The sequence below is a fragment of the Lissotriton vulgaris genome, chromosome 2_1 (assembly GCF_964263255.1).
Source record: "Lissotriton vulgaris chromosome 2_1, aLisVul1.2, whole genome shotgun sequence".
Taxonomy (NCBI): domain Eukaryota; kingdom Metazoa; phylum Chordata; class Amphibia; order Caudata; family Salamandridae; genus Lissotriton; species Lissotriton vulgaris.
The window spans coordinates 1,456,880,442-1,456,902,282 of NC_141687.1; the positions used below are offsets into that span (position 1 = coordinate 1,456,880,442).

The 21,841-nt window shown below is 42.8% G+C and overlaps 1 protein-coding gene across 1 annotated transcript in view; it reads left to right on the forward strand.

Moving 5' to 3' along the window:
- Nucleotides 1–21,841, forward strand: part of LOC147732751 (roundabout homolog 2-like) — a 1,033,034-nt gene that overhangs the window by 348,476 nt on the left and 662,717 nt on the right. The window contains exon 6 of the mRNA XM_086957318.1: nucleotides 3,423–3,550. Within this exon, the coding sequence (XP_086813444.1) occupies nucleotides 3,423–3,550 (128 nt within the window). The remainder of the gene's footprint in view (nucleotides 1–3,422; nucleotides 3,551–21,841) is intronic.

A 21,841-nucleotide genomic window follows, 5' to 3' on the forward strand; every position in this document is an offset into this window, starting at 1 on the left:
CAGGAGCCAGGCATTCAATTCAGGGGCGGGGACACCACAGGCACATCCGTGGGGTCAGGCTCCCACTGGCATCGGGACGTCGACTCTCCGGCCTCCAAACCACAGCCTTGATGAGTAGGGAGCAGCTGACCCCCCCGCAGCCGCTTACCGCCCTAGCCGCCGGCGTCTCCCTTGATGCGTCACCGCTCACGATGAGGCCGGGCCTGCAGCAGCACGCAAGTCCCCGGCTTCAGCTGAAAGGCAGGCCCGTCCATGCGGCATCACTCCCTACACAGCGCTGCTCCACTCCTCTGACAGCAAGCGATCCGAATCTACCGCCGCAGCAACAACCCCGCCTCACTCGCCTCCAGGGGATATTTTCGCAGCGAGAGCACAGTCGTCAATGCCACAGAGGCCGCTGGAAGGAAGGGCCACAGCTGAGCTACCAGCCTACGCAACCATCACGGTTGCCAGCTAGGCCATGCCCCAATTGTATCCTTACCAACAGGTCAGGCTCCAGGATCCAAAAGGATCCCTGATGATCTGTAAATATGTTAGGGTAAACAAGGGTTTTCATCATATCGCCTGCATGGATATCAGCTCTGCGTTTAATTTGGTTGACAGAGAGAAACTCTGGTCAGAGCTGAGATCCATGGGGGTGGATGGGTGTCTGGTTAATTTCCTCAAGGACCTCCATTGCGGTTTGGCAGCTTCTGTGTGCTATGGTGGCATTGGCGAAAGTACTAAGGACTATGCACTCGGGAAGGGGGTCGGGAAGGGCTGTAATTTTCCCCTCCTTCCGTTCATTATGTATGCTAATCTCTTTGAAAAAGCACTCCGTACAGGGCATAGATGTTTCAAAAGTTAGGGGCAGACTGCTCCCGGCTCTCTTATGTTCGGATGATGCTGTTTTAATTTCTTGCTCTGCTAGAACCCTACAGTAGCTTTTAGATTTGTTTGTTGACTTCACAAATACTTTGGATTTTCACACTAATTTTAATAAGTTTCATGTAATGATTTTCTGACCACAAAATATGAAAATCTTAATTTTTACAATGCAGGCCAATCATTGTCTAAGGATGACAATTTTACTTACTTAGGTATTTTAATTGATTCAAAACTTAATTGTCAACCTTAACTTAAAAAGAACACTGGCAATTTGATAAGAACCCGTGCTGAAGTGAATGAATTTTCTTCCTTACCAGGTTAAAAGCCACTAAAAATCATATTGAATTTCTATAGGGCCAAGTGTATTCTGATATCAACTTTTGGCAGAAAAATGTGGGTTATATCAATATTGATTCTCCGGGGATTGCAGAGAATTCGTTTCTCAGAGGGCTTTTGGGTTTGGGACAATCAATTCCCATTGAAATTGTTCATTAGGAGTTGGATATGCCGTACATCGTAGATTACATTTGGTTGCACCCTCTCTTGCTTTGGTGTAATGTCTGGTTAAAGGCTGTGTTATGTTTGAACAAATTAATTATATTAGATTGTTGTGGAGGCAAAAACCAAGACTTAAAGCAATCTTTAACAGCAAGAATATAAGGTTTGGGTGGTAGTTGAGTCAATCACGTATATAGGGTACAGCAAGCCCTCAATAATGTGCCAAGAAGTTCTCTAGGGGATGTCACGCCTTACGAGGTCCTATTTGGGACAAGAATGTGGGTACCGGATCTCGATTATAAAGGTACAGTGGCGGATAAACAAGCATTTGATATCAATAAAGGAAGTTGTTTTTTAAACTGCTGGTCTGAAAAGGCCACTTTTAGAAAGTTGGCTTTTACTTACTAAACCATTCAGTGCCTCTGCCTATCCCTAAAATACACATCTGGGTTGGATGACTGTGGGGCTTTGTGAATTCACTTTACACAGTCACACACAAAGGGAGCAGAGGTTATGCCCTGCATATCCTGATGGCCCTTCACCTGGCTGATTAGCCTTCCTGAGCTAGAGTGGTGAGAAGAGCTGGCACTTTCACCTGAATAGGGCTGTGCCTTTCCCGACACAAAGAATTCTCAACCCCCTGTAGTGTGTCTGAAGTCAGGGCAGGAAAGAGCAAGGCCGTGTGCAATGAAAATACATTCCTTTGAAGTTTGCCTACTTCAAAGGATGAAATGGGTAGAAGTACTGGACCTCTGACACTACATATTCAGAACACTTCTAGATTGAGGACATTCTACCAGGAAGAAAAGCTGTGTTGCTGTCAGGAGGGACTGCCACTTTGCTGTTTTCTTTGGTGTGCTGGCCTGCAGATTTCTGTGTTTTTCATAGGAGTGAAAGGACTGGACTTTGCTTTCAGCATCCTTCTATCTAAGTCTCTCTAAGGGCTTGAGTTCAGTTTACCTCCTGCTGGAAGTCTCAGGGCCAATAAACACTTGACCTGCTAGCACCTGGGCTCTTCTGCTGAGAGTCCTACTTGCCAAGTGGTACCAATTCCAGTTCCTGGGCCTTGGAAGTGATATCTAGCACTGCAAGAGAACCCGACGTCGAGCAACTTCGGAACTGGCACCTGTCTGCAACTCTGATGCCGTGCTGCTGCCTGCACTGAAGCAGTGGTCCCCGCTCAACGGAACGACCACAGCTTACAATGCAGACTCCGACGCTGCTGCAGTGCCTCCGAAGAGCCACCGCTGTGGAAGTCAAGAGCACCAACCACCCACGTCCATGATGCGGCACTCCGACTCCGGTGCCGCAGCTATGACCCAGTCGTTTGACATGGACGTCATGGAATCAAAGACTTATGGATTGACTTGCATCACATCATCGACACCACCCAACAGTAAGGAGCTGAGGGTCATCCCAGTAACCACCGCATCACCTCCCCTGCACCTCGCAACATCACTGTTCGTGAGCGATACCCCAACTCTGCCATCTCACTTGCTGCAGTGATGCCTAACTTCCAGCGGGCAATGTAGTATCATTGAGTAAGTCATAGTAGTAAGGAACTGACGCTGCATCTGCCTTCTCGACACCTCTGCTCCCATGCGTCAGGTGCCTAAAAGGAACTGTCCCAGGTTACGTCTGACTCCCGATGCTGGCCCTCGCTCCATCGAGGTCAGACTAACTTTGTGGCTTCGTCGACGTCAAGCATGACCAAATAGCCCCACTAGAGATATCATTTTCTCAGAGCTATGTTGGATTTAAGATTTGAAAATTCATATCTTGACTTGTATATGTTGGGTTTTGTCATTTTGGTCTTATTTTACTCAGGTAAATATTGGTTATTTTTCTAAACTGGTGTGGAGTACTTTGTGGAGTTTCTACTGTGTTACTCTGTGTGTGTGTGTGTGTGTAAAAATTCTTTACACATTGTCTCAGGGGACTGACATTTCAGGGTGTGACATTTTGGTAGAACAACTTACGTGTGTATAGTCACTCCTCATTTCTCTACTCTATTAAAATTTTGAATTGTAGATTAACACACTTTTTTATTAATCAAGGTATGAAATTCGTAATGATAACACTTTGTGGCTCACACATGTCTGTGCTGAGGATGAAGGAACATACACCTGCATCATAGAGAACAGCGTTGGCAAGTCCGAGGCCTCAGGCTCTTTAAGTGTGCATGGTAAGGATTTAAATTTGAACTTGATATATTGTCTGTAAATGTATCCCATCCCAAAAAATCAAAGAGTTGAAGCATTGATTAAGCTAGCAATTGTGAAACAGGCTAGTTACCTGATTCACAGAGCTTCATGGAATATCACAGTTCTCAGTCCAGTAAACGTGTTATTGTTCTTCGGACAGTAGAGGGAGAAGTGCAATGAACTTTGATTCTTGTTGATGCCTTGTATAAATTGTTTTGTTGATTTCATAAAATGAATGCATTGCAATTACATTTGGTTACCACCTAAATTGCAGGACCTCAAGAATGGAGATTACGATTTGATTAAACCATGGGTTGTAGTACAGGTGTAGCAATCACCAGTAGACTTTTCAAAGTTGCAGTTTATGCTCCTCTACTCTTTGTAATAACTGTGATAAGTGAACCTGGGAATTTGAGGAGGTATATGCAGATTTTAATGTGATACCCTGCCTTATTTATATTGTTAAATAACAATATTGATACCTATAAGGAGGTGGATTTTTGTGTCAGTAGGGGGATGTCACAGGGTTCATGTAAAAGCCCAGACCAGTGGCATTCTTTTGTGGCTGTTTATTGATGCAGACAGGCCTGATAAAATAATATACATTCTTGTGATGGGAGTAATCAATAGATGTATATATCCTCCGAGTCGCCTCAATGAATTCCGTCTCCTAACAAAAAACGGGGGTGGGGAGCAGCTTTTTCTTTCTATCTCTCTTTGCTTCAGAGTATTACCCTACGCAAAAATAAATATGGAAAGACTTTAGAAATCAGGCTTTGTCTGTGCACTACAGATTACCTCCAACGTAAGCAGTTTAGACCTCATAGTGAGTACAGACGAAGTATCAGGTGTTTTTTTTCCACCTGTTTAGTTTATAGAATAACTCAACTAAAAGTAAAGGAAAATGTAGGTGGAGCCCATAGGGACCACAGTTTCCTACAACAGGTAATGAAACTGATAAATGAAAAAATAAATGGAAAGAAAATAGGTGAAAAGATGGTAAGCATTCCGAACTAGTTAATTATCTCAAGCTCCCCTTCTGTACCATGTTTCCTGGTATGGAGTATTCAAACTCTGACGACATGGGTTATTAATATCACCCTAAATCCCCACTAAGTGACCCTGTGCTCGTATCCACCATCCAAGTTCCTGCACAGCCCCCTCAGCACTTACCTAAGGCCATGACTCGGTCTGTGAGTCACAGCCGTCTCTTCCCGTGCGCCTTTCCCTGGGGCTGTCTCAGTACTTACTTAGTAAAAAAAAGAAGTGCAGGTGCTGAAAATTTTGCCAAGGAGGCCACCGCTCACTTCTTCCTCCGGTGAGCCCCACTTTCAACACTCTCACTGCTTCAGTCTCTATCTTCTAACCTTGATCTGATGTCTGTCCCCTAAGTCTTTGCTCTAAGAGTCTATTCTCTCATCTATCTAATTGTTTTCTGTCATCTTTGTCACACCCTGTATTTCTGATTTGCCCTCTTTTCATTTTTGCCCCGCCCTTTTCCCTCTTCACTTTTATCCTTGCTCTGCTCTCTCTCCCCTCGATCTTGGCTCTTTGCTATCACTCTCTATCAGTGATTAGCTGTGTCTCCGTTTTATCATTTGTCTGCTTTTTTTCCTCTGCCCTCTTCTCCACATCCTTTCATTCTATCTTCTCTCTTCTTAATGCTCTCTTCTTCCCATCATGGCTGCTTTCTCTTTGTATCCGATTTGCTCTCCTACTTTTCTTCTAATTTGCTCCGTTTTATCTCTCTCCTCTCTTGTTGTTTCTTCTCCTTTTTACTCTTGCTGTCTCTCATCTCTAACACTGCTGCTGCCTGTGACCCCTGTCAATAGCCTGTACATGTCCCTGCTATTTTGAACTCTGCGTTTTTCTGTTGTCATTCCTAAAGAAGAGGAAGATGACATGTTTTACTTTCTTCCCTACACTGAGTGCAAAAACTAAATTTTCACCAAATAAAAATGCTTTTTTTGCATATATTATTCAGTGTAGTATAACTGGGTTTATTGCGGAACAGGCGGCTCCTCGAGCACAGCGGGTCATGTCACTACTAGTGCTGTCTGTAATTAGTAGGTCCAGGGATGGCGATTATCAGCATTCACTACTTAGCTTGTTGTGACCCTGCCTGCTACAGCACAGACATTGTCCCCAGCAGTAATGCTGCCAGTGCCGGCTAGTGTCAGTTCTTCATTCAGGAAAGGTCTCCGCTCTCGCACTCGAGTCACGGTTTTGGGCTACGTTGATGATAGAGCTGTCCTTAGGATTGGTCAGACAGAGACCTTTCCTGAATGAAGAACCAATTTTAACGCAGAAAACAGATATTTTACCCATTGTGGGTTGGAATTATCACCACATAAGAAAGGAATATACCAAAGATTGAAGAGCCTTGAGAAAGTTGCCGGGCGATTTCCCAGTGTATACAACAAAACACATGTCGGCTGAAGTAAAACTATATGAATAAAGAAAGAAAAACAAAACTCATAATACTGTGTTAATATTTATGCATACTATGTGCAAATAATCATTTGGATACACTACAGACATGTGCTGAGGATTTCCTTTGTGTATTTAGTGGCCTCAGCCGCAATTTTGGTCGAGGTTGGTGGTTCTCCTCACCTTACAGCCCCGTCCAGAATTTAGGATCTATTAAACTAATTGATGTGCGATTTCGCAGAGTGGCGCTGTTTCACCTAGCTCAATACCACTATGCGTTCAAAGGTCTTATGACCATCTTCTACCCATATCTTGTATTCTTTCATATAAAGCCCTGGGATTTCTTGTGTGTTCCATTTCTCCTTTCTAAATTTCACTCTTCAGTGTTTGGGGTCAAAACCCAGACATTCCTCAACTTTTTTTTTTTGTTGCAAAAACCTTTATTGCACTAACAATATACACAGCGGAACGCCTACAACCCATCGGGCTGGCCGCTATATCACTTTTGATCAAATGGCAGTCCTGAACAAACACTAGATATTTCACTGTAATAAAAACAACGGCACTACCGTCATAAGGAAAAGGTGCAGCAGTAGCATGAGTCTTTTCAAGCATCATTGGTTTTCGGTATGATTTTTGTAGTTTTCTCCCCCTCCCCCCTCCCCCCCCCGAACAACAGAAAATCAAAATAACTGTTAAGAATGTCAAAGCAGTCACGTAAATGCCAGAATTGTGTTCATGCATTCATCTTATCAAGACGTCCCTCACCAGAGTCTACTCCCGTTCACTGTTGAATTCAGGTACCGTGTAGTCGTCATTGTGGACATCTCAACCCAGCAGAGATCCCCAAAGTTCCCCCGTGGTCACCCTGTATTCCAACAATACTGGAAATCTCCATCCCACCTGCAATACCCTCCCCCCCCCAATCTGCTTGGTGGACTAGCCTACTGCCTCTTCTTCATCTGAATCATCTTGATCGTCTTCAGGTAAAGGATTCCTCAACTTTTTTTTTTACTTCAACATAGGGGGGGGTGGTTCCTGCAATTGGGGGCATGTAGTTCACCAGTAGGTAGGGGTGCTAAGCATTGGCTCCAGCGTTCTGGGGGCCAGGCTGCAGAGGTAGAGACTCTTTCAAAGTTCGTAAAGAACGAATCAGGGTTTTCTCCCACTTGGTATATCCAAAGCACCAAGCTTGGAACATGGGTTCAGACCTGGGAATGCCCAGTACGAGCCTTACTGCTGAATTCTGTAGGCGTTGTAGTTTAGCTAGGTGCTGGGCTTGCATCCCGACGTACAGGGCATTCCCATAGTCTAGCCTCGACAGAGCCAGCTTCGTGACCACAGTTTTGCTGGAGTCAATGGGATGTATGGCAGGAGCTTCCTGTTCATTTTCAGGATGTACCACATGGTGGATATTAGTTTGTTAGTCTGGGCATCAAACGTTAATCTGTTGTCCAATGTCATATCCAAATTCTTCACTTAATTGATCGGGGGTGGGCAGTTGCTGAGATTAGCAGGCCACCATTCTGGAGACCAGACTTCATTACTTGCTCCTAGTATCATGACATCATTTTTGTCACCTTTCAATTTCAGGCAGTTTCTCTGCATCCATTGGCTGACCTGCAGCATACAGTTTTTGAATTCATCTGCTGTATCTGAGGTGTCGTTTGTGATTGAAACCCCTATTTGGATGTCGTCTGCGTACGATACTGGAAGGAAGCCACAGGTCCTGATGATTCCTGCCAAAGGCACTACATACAAATTAAAAAGAGTGGGGCTTAGCGATGATCCCTGTGGAACCCCTCAGGGGGAGCTGAAAGGTTTGGATTTTGCTTCTCCCAGCTAGACTGTAAAGGTCCTATTTTGCAGATATGATGCCAGCAATTTTCTTGCGTCCGGATGTACTCCGACCTCTGCAAGTCGACCCAGGAGTGTATCATGGCTGACAGTGTCGAAGATCGCCAAGAGATCCATCAGGATCAAGGCGGCCTCCCTCCGGCATCCAGTACACTCCTGAGTTATTCTACTGCCATCAGCAGGGCTGTTTCAGTTCCGGGTCCTTCTCGGAAGCCGTACTGAGAGTAGTCAAGGACATTTGTCTCTGCGAGAAATTCGACCAGTTGTTTGTTCAACAATCTTTCCAGAACCTTAGCACCGAAAGGTATCCTGGCAATAGGCCTGTAGTTCCCTGGTTCTTGTGGATCTAAGTTGGGTTTCTTTAGAAGTGGTAGTAGTGATGTGGATTTCCATAGATCAGGGAAGTGACCGGAGTTCACTATTTGGGCCATAAGCTTGACCAATTGTTCACTTAGGAGCTCAGGGAATAGGTGAAGTACTTTCGGTGTACATGGGTCAACCAGTGCCCCTAATTTAGTGATCATAACTGCCTGATACACCTGTTCTAAAGAGGGAGGTGAAAATTGAAACAGTGGTTTTGTTGGATAATTTTCTTCACTGAGTTCGATTTTGCAGATGTAGGGGGCTGCATGTCAGCAGATTTAAATGACTCATGCACTGAGAGTAGTAGCGAGCCTCAGCAAGGCCCACCAGTGCAAGGGGTTCACCCTTCTCTGCACAAAGTCCTCAGACCAATAGGAAGAAGTTGGCACGGAAACTGGAATAGAAAAGATACTTTTTTTACACCTCATGAGGTGGTGCTACGGTTCAGACAGTACCCTTCGGTATTGCAAGAAGTAGCACCCCAAACTAAAAGAGCATGTTCCATTTATACCCACACACAGGGGCTCAAAAGAAGGTGGTACAAACACAGAAGCAAGTTTTATGTACATATAAGTTAATATAGAAAGGCACAATCAATCAGTGGGAGGAGCTAACGGTTTTGGGAACTGGTAAACACATTCCTGTCTGGTACTAATCACTAACAGCTGTGGACCCTACTGGACATGCGCGAAAGTGGTGGATGCTAAATTTAACTCATTGCCAGGCAGATTTCAAGCGCAGTTAACAGGAAAATAGGACAAAGTACATGGTCGACACGCGGCAGCATGAAGCAAACAAAATGGCTGTCATGAATACAAAATGGAGTCCGCTGAATGTCACGATAATAGCTAAAACTGAGATGTCTTCTGCTAATGCTTAATCTAATCGTTGTCAAATTAAAACAGACGGCCCTTTCAGCATTAGCTGAAGACATTCTCTTTCCTGGGATAATCTAAATATTCATCCTGTATATCTATACTCATCATTTCAGCTATTTCCTTATCTAACATGTGTTGGGCTTTCATTTCTGTAACATCCTTCTTGGCTGGTATCCAAGCAGTAATACACATGGAGCAAAGCATTGGGCCACAATTAATACACACACAACTGGTGAAAAACACTGCAATTACAATACATAGAATAGTCAGTAGTTTTCAACCCCAAGCAGAGACTAGAGCCCAAAACCATTCAGCAAAAGTCCAGGTACCAGTTTCTGTATGAATTTCTGCAGCAATTTTATGCAGTTTAAATATTGCATCATATACTGAGGGCGAATTATCGGGAATAAAGACACAGCAACTACTACCGATAATTCGACATGCACCACCTCGATCAGCTAACATCACATCTAACACCATACGATTTTGGAGTGCTACAATCCTTGCAATTTGTAGTTCTTCAGTAATATTTCCAAGTGCTATAGCTGTCTGAATGGTAACAGCTTCTACAACCCTAGTTATTCGTCTCACTTTCCTACTATTTAATGCAGCACCTACAAAAGAGAACAAACCTAGATTAAAATCGACATATTGTTGTAGACTAGTGTCAGTTTGGTCTACTTCATCAGTACTTATTGTCCTCTTGTATCTGTTTTTAGTAATATCATTAAACAGTAAAATCTCGATGATATGATGCAGGTGCCAGAAACACAGGAGGTAATAGAAAAGATATATAACATATACCCGACCATCCAACTGGTAGTCAATAATATCCATAATTGCCGTACACAAAATAGGTGCTGTGTGAAGCTACAAAAGAACTATCGTTTACACCTTCAATATCTAAAATCATAATATCATCACTTATTTCAACTGGAATTCGTCCAATACTTTGTACACAGTAATCACAAATTGTTCATTTTTGGCAAAGTCTCTTGTATTGGTGAAGACATATGGAATCGAAATATTGTCCGGTCGGTATTCCTCCCATTCCCATTTAGTTCCATCAGCTTGGGGATATCCATCTGTGTCTTGATAACACACTTTATTAAGGCGAAAAAGATGCCCGCCCAATGTACAAATTCTTGATGCAAACAAAAGCATATACCAGGCTTGACAAGAACCATTATGTAAGAAAGGAAGAGGAATAAAAGGTATACCTCCTTTCTTTTGATGTGCAGGTATCATTCCACATACCCAACAGTTGGTAGTGTTTGTGGCATTATGAGTATGATGCAACATCTGAACAAAAGTGTTATTGAGATAAGATTGACGATGCTTCTGCTCATGATACGGAAGGGTAAAGTAGTGGTGGTCTTCTGGGACTGGAGTAGTAGCAACAAAAAGCTCACGAGCAGGGGCCATCTTCTCGGTAGACCGCTGTCATAATCATCAAAACAGCAACAAACCCTATAGCACTGATGATCATTTTCTTATTCATCTTAGCAGCAATGAAAATCAATTCTTTCCAGAAACTAAAGAACAACCTTTGGAGCTCTTACCCCTGGGCAGGTGCTGATTTCTTCACCATGGGCCAAGACGGGTGTCACTACACTAATGCATGGCTGACCCCCCCTTGCATCATTGGCTCTCCGTTTCCACTAACCCAGGGCAGCTCAGCTAACTTTCTTAGACACTGCAGACTCTTTCCTCGGTCTCAAATGATATCGCGATGCTCCAGAAATCGTGAGGTCCGGGAAGAACTCCGCAGATTCATCAGGTGATACAGCTTGGCCTTTCTCCATAGTCAGGATCTCTTGATGATCGGTCAGCACAGCAGGTTCCACCAAGGTAGGCAGTACTTTCTTGCAGTGGGTGCTATGCACCCAATTTTTCCGGTTCGTCACTCTAACTGCTGTTCTCGGGGCCAAGAGCACTTGCTCTGGCCCTCGCCACCTTGGTTCCAGGCTGCTCGATCTTTCAAATGATTTAATCATTACATGGTCACCAGGTCGGAGTTCATGGCCTTCACCTGTAGATCTGTCAGGAGTGCTTCTCGATCCTGTTGATAATTAGAAACCAAGCTATCAGTTAACTGTGCCAAATAGTCATTCATCAGGACACAAGGTACATCATATACAGAACTCTGTTTTGGAACTCCCCAAATATTCATTGGCCTCCCAAACACAACCTCATAGGGAGTAAGACATGTTCGAGAATGTGGTACTGATCTAATGGACAACAATGCCAGTGGCAGCGCATCTGGCCAAGTCAAAGATGTGGAAGCCTGTATTTTCGCTATTTTCAGCTTCAGAGTAGTGTTATACCTTTCCACCAATCCTGCTGATTGTGGGTGGAACACCGCATGGAACTTCTGTTTAATCCCTAATCCTTTCAGGACATATTTAATAACTTTCCCACCAAAATTAGATCCGTTATCATTCCATAAAAGTTTGCAAACACCAAATCTCGGGAAAAATTCCTTCAACAACACCTTCGCTGTAGTGATAGCAGTATTGTCCTTTGTGGGGTACACCTCAATCCATTTACTAAAGGCACAGACCACCACCAAGACATACTTTAGGTTGTTGCAACGCTCAAACTGAATGTAATCCATTTGCAAAACGTCAAAAGGTGCGGTTGGTGTAGCAAACCCTCCTGCATGAGTTTGTGTCCCTTTTCTAGGATTATATTGTAAGCAGATTAAACAAGACTGTACTACTCTCTTACCTGTGCTAGCAATTTCTGGATGCTTCCAAACTTGCGTAAGCAATTTCGTTATTGCTGAAGCTACAGCATGTGCTAGCCCATGTGCCATCTGAACCATAGGTTGTATGAAGGCTGTAGGCAGTTTCCACCTTTCCATCTGCTTATTCCGCAAACAACCTTCATCATCCAACTCTCCTTCTTCAGACCACTGTTCACGTTCTTTTACAGAAGCAGATTTCTGTATCTCTAGTACTTCTTGTCTAGCATCATGCCAACGTTCAGCTTGTGACTTCACTTCATACATGGGAGTAGTGCTTCACTTCATCGCAGTCTCACATGCTAAGTGGTCTGCAAAGGCATTACCTTGTCCAACTTTATCAGTCACTTTCTTGTGTGCACCACACTTCAAAATAGCTATTTTCTTTGGGTATGTCAGTGCAGTCAAAAGATTATGCACTAGTTCTCCGTGCATTATTTGCATCCCGTGGGATGTAAGAAAGCCTCTTTCCTTCCAGAGCAGGCCAAAATCATGCGCCACTCCAAAAGCATGTAGAAATATTCACACATAAATCAGTACTAAGCTCACATGCTTGTGTCAAAGCTATCAATTCAGCTGCTTGAGCCGATTTCTGTTGTATGCAAGCTGTCTCCACTATCGTATGAATCATAGTAATTGCATATGCAGCCGAGGTCGTACCATCTGGCAATTTCAAACAAGACCCATCAACCCACAATTCCCCGTCCACATCTGGAAAGGGCGTATCCTGCGTGGAGAAGTGTGGCTCAATGATTAGAGCGGCAGACCCTGATGCAGAGGTCTAGCCCGGGACCAGGGTTCAATTCCCCGCCTCGGTGTGTCTTGGGCTCAAAATTCCACGGACCTGATAATTCTCGCCTCGTGCCTATTCCAATCATGGAGTCCCAATCTGCAACTCTGGGCAATAGCTTGCTTAATCTCCACAACGGCCCCCACAACGCTAAGGATGCCTGGCCTCCACCTTGGAGGTGCCCAGGAGTGGACGCCTCGCAGGGAAAGCCAGGATGGGTTCCACAGCGGTATTCGTGCAAGTGCCTTGAGACCCTTGTGGGTGAGTAGTGCGCTATACAAGTATCAATTTGCATTACATTTACATTTACATTTGCATATCAATGCGACCCTTTGTCTGTTCTTCAGTAAGAAATATACAATCATGTGTTTCTTGCGACTGAGGTTGAGTCACCGGATACGGCAACAAAGTAGCTGGGTTTAGGGTTGCACATCTCTTAAATGTAATGTGAGGAGCTAGCAATGTCAATTCATATCCTGTCAGACGAGCGCTAATTAAGTGCTGCGTCTTTGTTTGATGTAAAAGGGCATCAACCTCATGGGGCACCAGCACCAACAGCTTATGTGACAAAACTATCTGTTCACTCTGACGTATTGACACAGCTGTGGCCGCAACTGAACGAAAACACACAGGCAACGCTCGGGCAACAGGATTAAGTACTGCTGAAAAATATGCACAAGGACGTGGCTTATCGCCATGTGTCTGGACTAAAACTGACAATGCACATCCATCTTTCTCATGCACATAGAGTATAAAAGGCTTTGTATAATCTGGAGTAACTAACACTGGTGCTGAACAAAGGGCTTGTCGTAACTGCTGAAAAGCAGTCTCACATTCATCTGTCCATGGAAGGGGTATTGGAATATCTTTTGTCAAAAGTGCTAGCAAAGGTTTAACAATGTATGAAAACCCCAATATCCATTGCCTACAAAAGGAAGTAAGACCAAGAAATGCACGCACTTCTTTCTGTGTAGAAGTTACTGGTGTTTCTAAAATTGCTGAATACGATCTGATGTGAGTGCACGGCCCTCCTTAGACAAAAGGTGACCTAAATAGGTTACCTTTGGTCTACAATATTGCAATTTCTTTCGTGATACTTTATGATGATGTGAAGCAAGAAAAGAAAGCAAGGACAAAGTACATTTTTCATACTGTTCAGGGGTATCGGCAGCCAACAAGATATCATCGACATATTGTATGAACGCCACACCTTCAGGCAAAATAAAAGAATCAAGTTGTCTTTTCAATGCTTGACTGTAAATACTTGGACACTCAGTATAGCCTTGAGGAACTCTGCAAAATCTATACAATCGATTATTCAAAGTGAAACCGAACAAATATCGGCTATCAGGATGAATAGGGATCGAAAAGAAAGCGTTCCTCAAGTCTATAACAGAGAACGTGGTTGCAGTCGGTGGAATCAAAGTAAGAAGTGTCGTAATGTCAGAAACCACAGGGTACTGCGGTACTACAATCTTGTTTATCTCTCTCAGGTCTATGATAAATCTATAGACCCTAGTATCAGAATCTTTTTTCAGAATAGTAAGAATCGGACTGTTACAAACATTAAATGGAACTTCCTCAACAACTCCAACTTGAATGAGATCATGTACAATTCGTATGAGTGCTTCTTCACCCTCCTGTAAAATTCTATGTTGAGGCAAACGTGGCAACACAGCTCCCTCCTTGACACTAATATGTACCGGTGGGATAACCATTTGACCCACATCAGTATCTGAGGTAGCCCACAAAGTTTTAGGGAGTGAAGCCAATGCAATATCCTCTTTAACAAGACAAGCTCTTTCAATCAAAGGATGATTGTCGTTCAAAATAACACGCACTCCTTCAGGAGAACATCGTATTGTAGCTCTGAAATGCTTGAGCATATTGAGACCCACAATATTGTCTGGTGTGTTTGGGGAAAGCAAAAACGGACATTGAGCACTACATTTATCAACATGGATTGCAAGTGGTTGTGACAATGGACGAAGGGAAGGTGTTCCATCGAAACCTATCGATGTAATAGTTACGCCAGACAGGGGAGCCCTAGGAACCAATTGTTTAGACAAGGCGCTACAAGTACCTCCTGTATCAACCAGAAACTGATCAGTAAAACCCAAAACATGTGCTGTAACATAAGGACTTGTCTGATCTACTGGAACTTCAACTGATTCCTTACCCCATCCTAGGCAATCCTATGCATAAGCAGAATCATGAAAATCAGGCTGCACATAATCAGACATCTGGTATTGATTTTGTCTATCAAAAGTGTTAAACCCATCCAGCGCTTGTACATTAGTATCAAACCTAGCGTGATCGTTCGTATTTCCTCCTAGGCCCTGAATATCCTGAGCGATTTCTCATTTGTCCCCGACCTCGTGAATACTGTTGGGAACGCAATACTGGACAATCGGCCACCCAATGCCCAAATTTCTTACATTACGCACAATGATTAATAGACAAATTCGAACGAGTGTAAGAAGAACTAAAAGATCCACGTCCGCCTCTATCATAACCTCTAGAAGGCGGACAATAAGTTTGAGCCAACATAACCTTCATTTTTAATTCCTTAGACTTCTTGTCCTCATTCCCTTTAGCTTCTAATTCCTGACGCTCATAATATTGAGCCATAGTCAAAACAGATGCTGGAGAAGATGTAGTCCAAGAGCTTTCACTGGCTTTTAAACTGCTAGCTATCCCGGGTAACAAATTCATAACATATTTATCAACAAAGAGATGTCTGCCCGTATCATCTGTCAAGGACTGACCGCTAAAATCATGAAATGCTTCCTCAAAGGGCATAAAGAAATCAGAAACTGATTCATCTACCTTTTGCTTACACAACGCTAGAACAGTCCAATCTATCTTTTTAGGGGGAATAATCGTTTTTAACTTAACTAATATAGCTGCGGGAAGATCTAATATCAACTGACATGGCTTTTTGAGTGGGTTCCCTTTCCTCATCCATTTGCTCTAAATCATTCTATTCCGTGCCAAAAGTTGCACGATCATTAACTTTAAGAACGGTCCTCCACATATCCGGCGGTAATGTCAATCCGAAAAATAAATCCATATCACACAGGGTCATAGTGCAAGAGGTAATGGCTCCCTCAACTTCCTAATAGAAAGCGGCTGGATCTATTTGCGGGTCAGGTAATGCTGTTTTAAGTGCCATTACATCTGCCCTATTCCAAGGAGTATACACCCAATTATAGATAAAATACCCTTTGGCATCAAAAGAACTTTTATCATCACTCGTACCCGCTCCTTTCGAAGGAACATACAAAGGCACGGCTTCCCGCATAGGTTTCGCATGAACTATCATTGTCTTATCTGTTCCGAAGATAGAGGCTTGCGACCCTCCGGTCTGAGATTTCCGTGCAGCTGCGTCTGCCGTCTTTTTCTACTCCTGCAAGCGGGCCGCTTCAGTTCATAATTTAGCCAAACGCCTGATTGCATCAGTCACCTGGGAGAGAACAAAAAGACCATCACGCATGTGCTTATAATCAGCTGCTACATCATCAGGTTCTAAGTCTGTAGAATATTTCCGAAAAAACTTCTGAGGCAAATGTCTCAGTAAAATATAACTGCTCCCATTCCTGCCACCCTTTTATGCTATCGAAAAGATCGGAAGCAGGAGCAGAACCACGATGTGCTTTACGAGCAGCCTGTCTGAGTTCGGACGAACCCTCAACCGACAGCATAGAACGGGTGTCTCGCGTCTTTTGTTGATCTGACCCGGAATCCTCATCGTCATCAGATGGGGCAGACGGAACGGCATACGGAGGTGGAGGGCGATCTAGTAACAAAAAATAATCTTGCGGTTTATTAAGGACAGGATAGAGAGGTTGTCGAACAGCGTATTGGCCAGATACCTGCAATCTGTTTTCTATCTCCTCTCTCTCTTTTAATTCTTTCACTTATTTCTTTCTTAACTACAATACTTTCTCATACACATTCTTCCGTTGCTCTTTCTCAATCAAGGCTTGCTCACGCTTCGCTCGTTCACGCACTTCTTTCTCCCACATACGCACACAATCAAACATATCACGTCTAGACTTTCGCTCAAACATACATTGTTCCACATACTCAATCTTTCGCATATCAAATGACCCATGTATAGGCCAACGTAACTTGGGATCCTGGCGAGTGTATTTATTCCACAATGTGCTGTACATTATGGAAGAAATACTGTGTTTAACATACATGTCTCTATTAGGCGTCACCTCTGAGGGAGCCGGTTGCGATTCCTTAAGTCTCAAACTGGTACCATTACAAAAGCAAAACATCCTACGAAGTGCGCTAAAAACAGGCATGCCAAAAATAGTGCAGAAATGCAGTATTATAATCAAAGTAGCACTTAAGGCAATTCTAGTACAACGTGCAGTTCAAATCCAAATCAGATTGGAGAAGTCTCCACATTACCTGCCTATATGAATTGCAACTCATATATCACATACAAAGGATACAAATCTGACTCGTCTTTCCAAACAAATATGCCACAGTAACTGTTCCTAAAACTACCTTACCAAACAAGGCCATCCAAAACCCATAGCAAGTGCAGAAAAACGGCTCTTACCACTCACAGGGCGTCTAGATTCCAACTGCCAAGTTCTAAATTCGACCAAACGGTCACTGCATGGCGAATCAACAGAAGGGATCTCAGTCGTGGACCGGCGCCACCTAGATGGTCAGATCAGAAAGAAGGGAAAAACGCCTTGGTTTGCCAAGACTCAGGTCTCCTCGGGCAATAATCGTCCACGGCGAGATACCAATCCTTCCTCGCGACCACTCCTTCGGGTATCCGAGTCGTCGATAAGCCCGTGTCGGGGGCCAATTTGTAGTAGCAAGCCTCAGCAAGGCCCACCAGTGCAAGGGGTTCACCCTTCTTTGCACAAAGTCCTCAGACCAATAAGAAGAAGTTGGCACAGAAACTGGAATAGAAAAGATACATTCTATAACTCCTCATAAGATGGTGCTATGGTTCAGACAGTACCCTTCGGTATTGCAAGAAGTAGCACCCCGAACTAAAAGAGCATGGTCCATTTATACCCACACAGGGGCTCAAAAAAAGGCGGTACAAACACAGAAGCAAGTTTTATGTACATATAAGTTAATATAGAAAGGCACAATCGATCAGTGGGAGGAGCTAACGGTTTTGGGAACTGGTAAACACATTCCTGTCTGGTACTAATAACTAACAGCTGTAGACCCTACTGGGCATGCGCGAAAGTAGGGAATGTTAAATATAACTCGTTGCCAGGCAGATTTCAAGCGCAGTTAACAGGAAAATAGGACAAAGCACATGGTCGACACGCGGCAGCATGCAGCAAACAAAATGGCTGCCATGAATACAAAATGGAGTCCGCTGAATGTCACGATAATAGCTTAAACTGAGATGTCTTCTGCTAATGCTTAATCTAATCGCTGTCAAATTACAACATGAGGTCACTTTATCTATAAAAATATTATCTAAGATGTTACAGAAGTCGGAGCTGATTGGAGCCCGATTGTCAGTTTTTATTTTAGATAATTTTTTGACCATAGTGAACAGTTCTTTACTAGAGTTTTTAGCCTCCTCTATTTTCTGAATAAAGTCAATACTTTTTTCTGTAGAAATCATTTTTTTTATATACGCTCAGTGAAGTTTTATATTCAGTTTTCCTCTCCTGGTTGTAATTGACTCTCCATATCCTTTCCAATTTTCTGCAATTTTGTTTTTGAGCCTTGAGCAACTCGGAGAACCATGGTTGGGACGGCTTTTTTTCCTAAAGGTAGTTTTTTTATGCGGTACTGCTATTCTAATGGCAACCGTTATCCAGTTTGAGATTTGAGAAGTGGCACCGTTACTCTCTGGTATTAATTCAGGAATGGTAGATGAGAGTTGTTCTTTTAGTTTAAGGGGGTCTAGTCTCGACCAATCTAAATATGACATAGGCCTGGGTGGTGGAGTGGGGGAGACTGTCCCTACACTCTTTTCCACCTTTAAGGAGAAGGTTATAGCCTTGTGGTCTGACCATGGAACCGGAAGAATTTCAATTATCTCAATGTTCTTGTTGGAAGTAAAAAATTCCATCGAGAGTGTGCCCGCATTATGAGTATCCTTCTTGACAATCTGTTCCAAGGCTAAATTAGTACCTGCATCGGCACTCTTCTCTAGGTGTACGTTAAAGTCGCCTAGGACGGTAAAGTCTGAGCTCCTTAGACTGGATTCCAGGAATGGGCTGAGTAGTTGTGTCAGAGGAGTTTTGGCTTTTGGTGGCCTGTCGATCAGAAGGCCATTAAATGTGTAGTTGCTCGTAATGGTAATTTGGAAGGATAGAGTTTCGCAGCTTGGATTGCTGCCTTGGTCTGAGCCTTTCACCTTTAGTTTGCTTCTGGCAATGATGGCCAGACCACCCCCTGTTTCCCCTTTCTATCTGCTCTGATGATTGTACAGCCCTCAGGAATGGCTAATACTAGATCTGTGTCTGACGCTTCATCAGCCCAGGTCTCGCTGATGAAGATAATATCTAGGTTTTGCGATTCTATGAGTTCTGCCGTTTTGGAATTATGTTTCACTAATGAACGTGAATTGATTAGTCCTGCCTTGTATGCTTTGTTATCTGCTCTGGTGGAGAGGGCCGAGGGTGTAGTCAGTCTACTGCAATGTGAAAACTCAAAAGTGCTCTGACACTTTGGGCAGTGTTTAACTTCCAACAGTGGCAGTAATGTGGGGCAGCAGGGCTTTAGTCTCAGTAAGAGTAGCTCCTTCTTAGAGTAACTTACCCTCTCATGAGCTGTCTTTATTTGCCTAGGGGTCGTGGCCCTAGGGCCGGTCCAGGCGCGGACGGGCTTGCCTTTGGCGTGCCATCAGCGCGTTCGCTGCGTGCATCCGCTGTGCGTACGTCCTGACATGGAATCTATATGTATAAGGCGGCGAGCGACTAGACCGCTCAGCGCCGGAAGTGCCACTCCACCCGGAAGTGTGTCCGCTCTGACCCCTTTAGCAACCTCCGTTCAATCGTTCAATCGGCACTTGCCATGACTGACCAGGGTGCCTGGGGCGGTGCTCCACTAGGGGTGCGGGATGTGCAAGGTGCATATTCTCTTATTAACCTATTTTACTCTGTCACACAATTCGCATCTGCACTAATTTTTGTCTCATAAAAATCAATCAAGTAAAATCCAGATAAAGTTCTCACTCGAGACAAAGCAACATATTCCATACCTTCTTTAAACACGGTACTTCCAATATTCACTACAGCACTATCTACACTTAAACCTTGAGATTTATGAATGGTCACCGCATACGCCAAAAAAATAGGAAACTGTTTTCTGCGAACATACAAATCTTTTTCAAGCAAAAACCGAGCTGAACAACAACTAAACTGTTGTTCTTATTCAATTTCATCAAATTTGATTTTCAAAAATGTAATACCATCTCTATTTACATAATTAACAAAATCAACAATTTTACCCATTGCTCCATTTACTAAACCAATTTCCACATTCAAATTACGTCGTAAAATTACTCTACAGTTTACACATGCATATAAATTGTTTTCTAAGCCAGCAGTTTTACTTATCGATTTCTCTAAAGAATCCAATTTCCTCTTCAACTTTTCAGTCAAAATAATAGTGATTCCTTCATGTTCTATTCCATCAATAACTTCCAATTTAATAATTTCTTCATTTTCCAACTTTAAAATGTCTTCATTGAATATAGAACATTCACGCAGTGTTGGCATTAAGCAGATTACAGATTTGTTTTCTGCAATTCTCAGATATATTTTCTCAGGTACAATATTTTCATTTGGAAACAAATTGGAAAGTAATCGTCTCTGTAAAGCTTCTTTGCCATGTTCAGTCACTTTTCCAATTCTTATATCTTGAAGAATACTTCCATAATGAACATCATTTGCATGTCGCATATTTGTAATATATATTTAAAAAATGACCAAATGTTAACATTTCCAATGCTCCCCAAAGACTTTCTGGTGTCTTCATGCGCCAGTGTTATAAACACTGGCTGTCCTTTTACAGGAGTAAGTTGTAGTAGATCTGCAAAAACTATGACGTGCTTTCCTCCAAATAATACGTCATACTCTGTTGTAAGAATTTGCTGCATTCTTAAATGCACAAAGGCAAGCATTAAGTTTGATACCATGCTTACCTCATCAATAATGAGAAGTTTCATTTTCTTCACGACTCTTGAAACTTCACAACTAGCTTCTTCAGATAGCTTGTGGTATTCCAATTTGTTTTCATGCTCTACTGGTAGCATTAATAAAAGATGTAAAGTAATTCCTTTAATATTCTGCGCCGCCACCCAGTTGCAGCAGTGACAACACAAGACAAATGTGACTCAGTTCTTTTCTGTAGATAAGTTGTAATTACTTTAATTAAAAAAAAATTCATGTTCCAGCTTGTCCACTGACGTACATTCAGATAGGTTGAAATGATGGGCAAGAACACTCTTTCTTTTCATGAAGTAATCCATGGTCAATCTGTTTTCTCACTTGCTCATATATTTGTTTCTGCTCAACATTTAGTTGTTCTTCCAAGTGTCCTAAATTTGTTACATCTTCTTGAGCTTGATACATTGCTGTTTCCACCTCTTCCATAGCAGTTGCTGCTTCATTTTGAACAATTGGTTCTCCTAGTGGATCCTGACTCAACGGAGCAGAAGTGTGACTGTCTTGAGAACTGTCTCTAGCAATCTCAGCTGCAATTGTAGCTTCTTGCTCAATTTCGTCGTTCAACATTTTCACATAATTAGCAAAAACAGGAAATTCTATAGTATCTTTACTTGTGTTGAAGGAATCTTCATAGCTCTCAAAATCTCCAACTAATTCCAATTCTGAACGTCACGGCTTGAAAAGTTGCAAAAGAGCTAAATAGTCAAATTCCCTTTTGTCAGAAGTTTCGCAACTCAGTTTACGGTGATTAATCAAATGTCCTTTTCTTTGTTTTACCAAACATCCTTCAGAATCAATCACGGCATATATACCATCATTGATGTTTTCTGTAATATTCCATTTAAAAATATAGTTTTACAGCACTTCATAGAGACAAATGTTCTCAAGATGATGACTTCTATTTGGATAATATGTATCCAACATATTAGTTTTCACAATATCTGTACTTTCTGGCTCTTTTTCAGCTAAATATTCAATTTCTTGCACAGAGTAAAGTACTTGGTTTTTTTGTTGCAGCAAGACCTAGA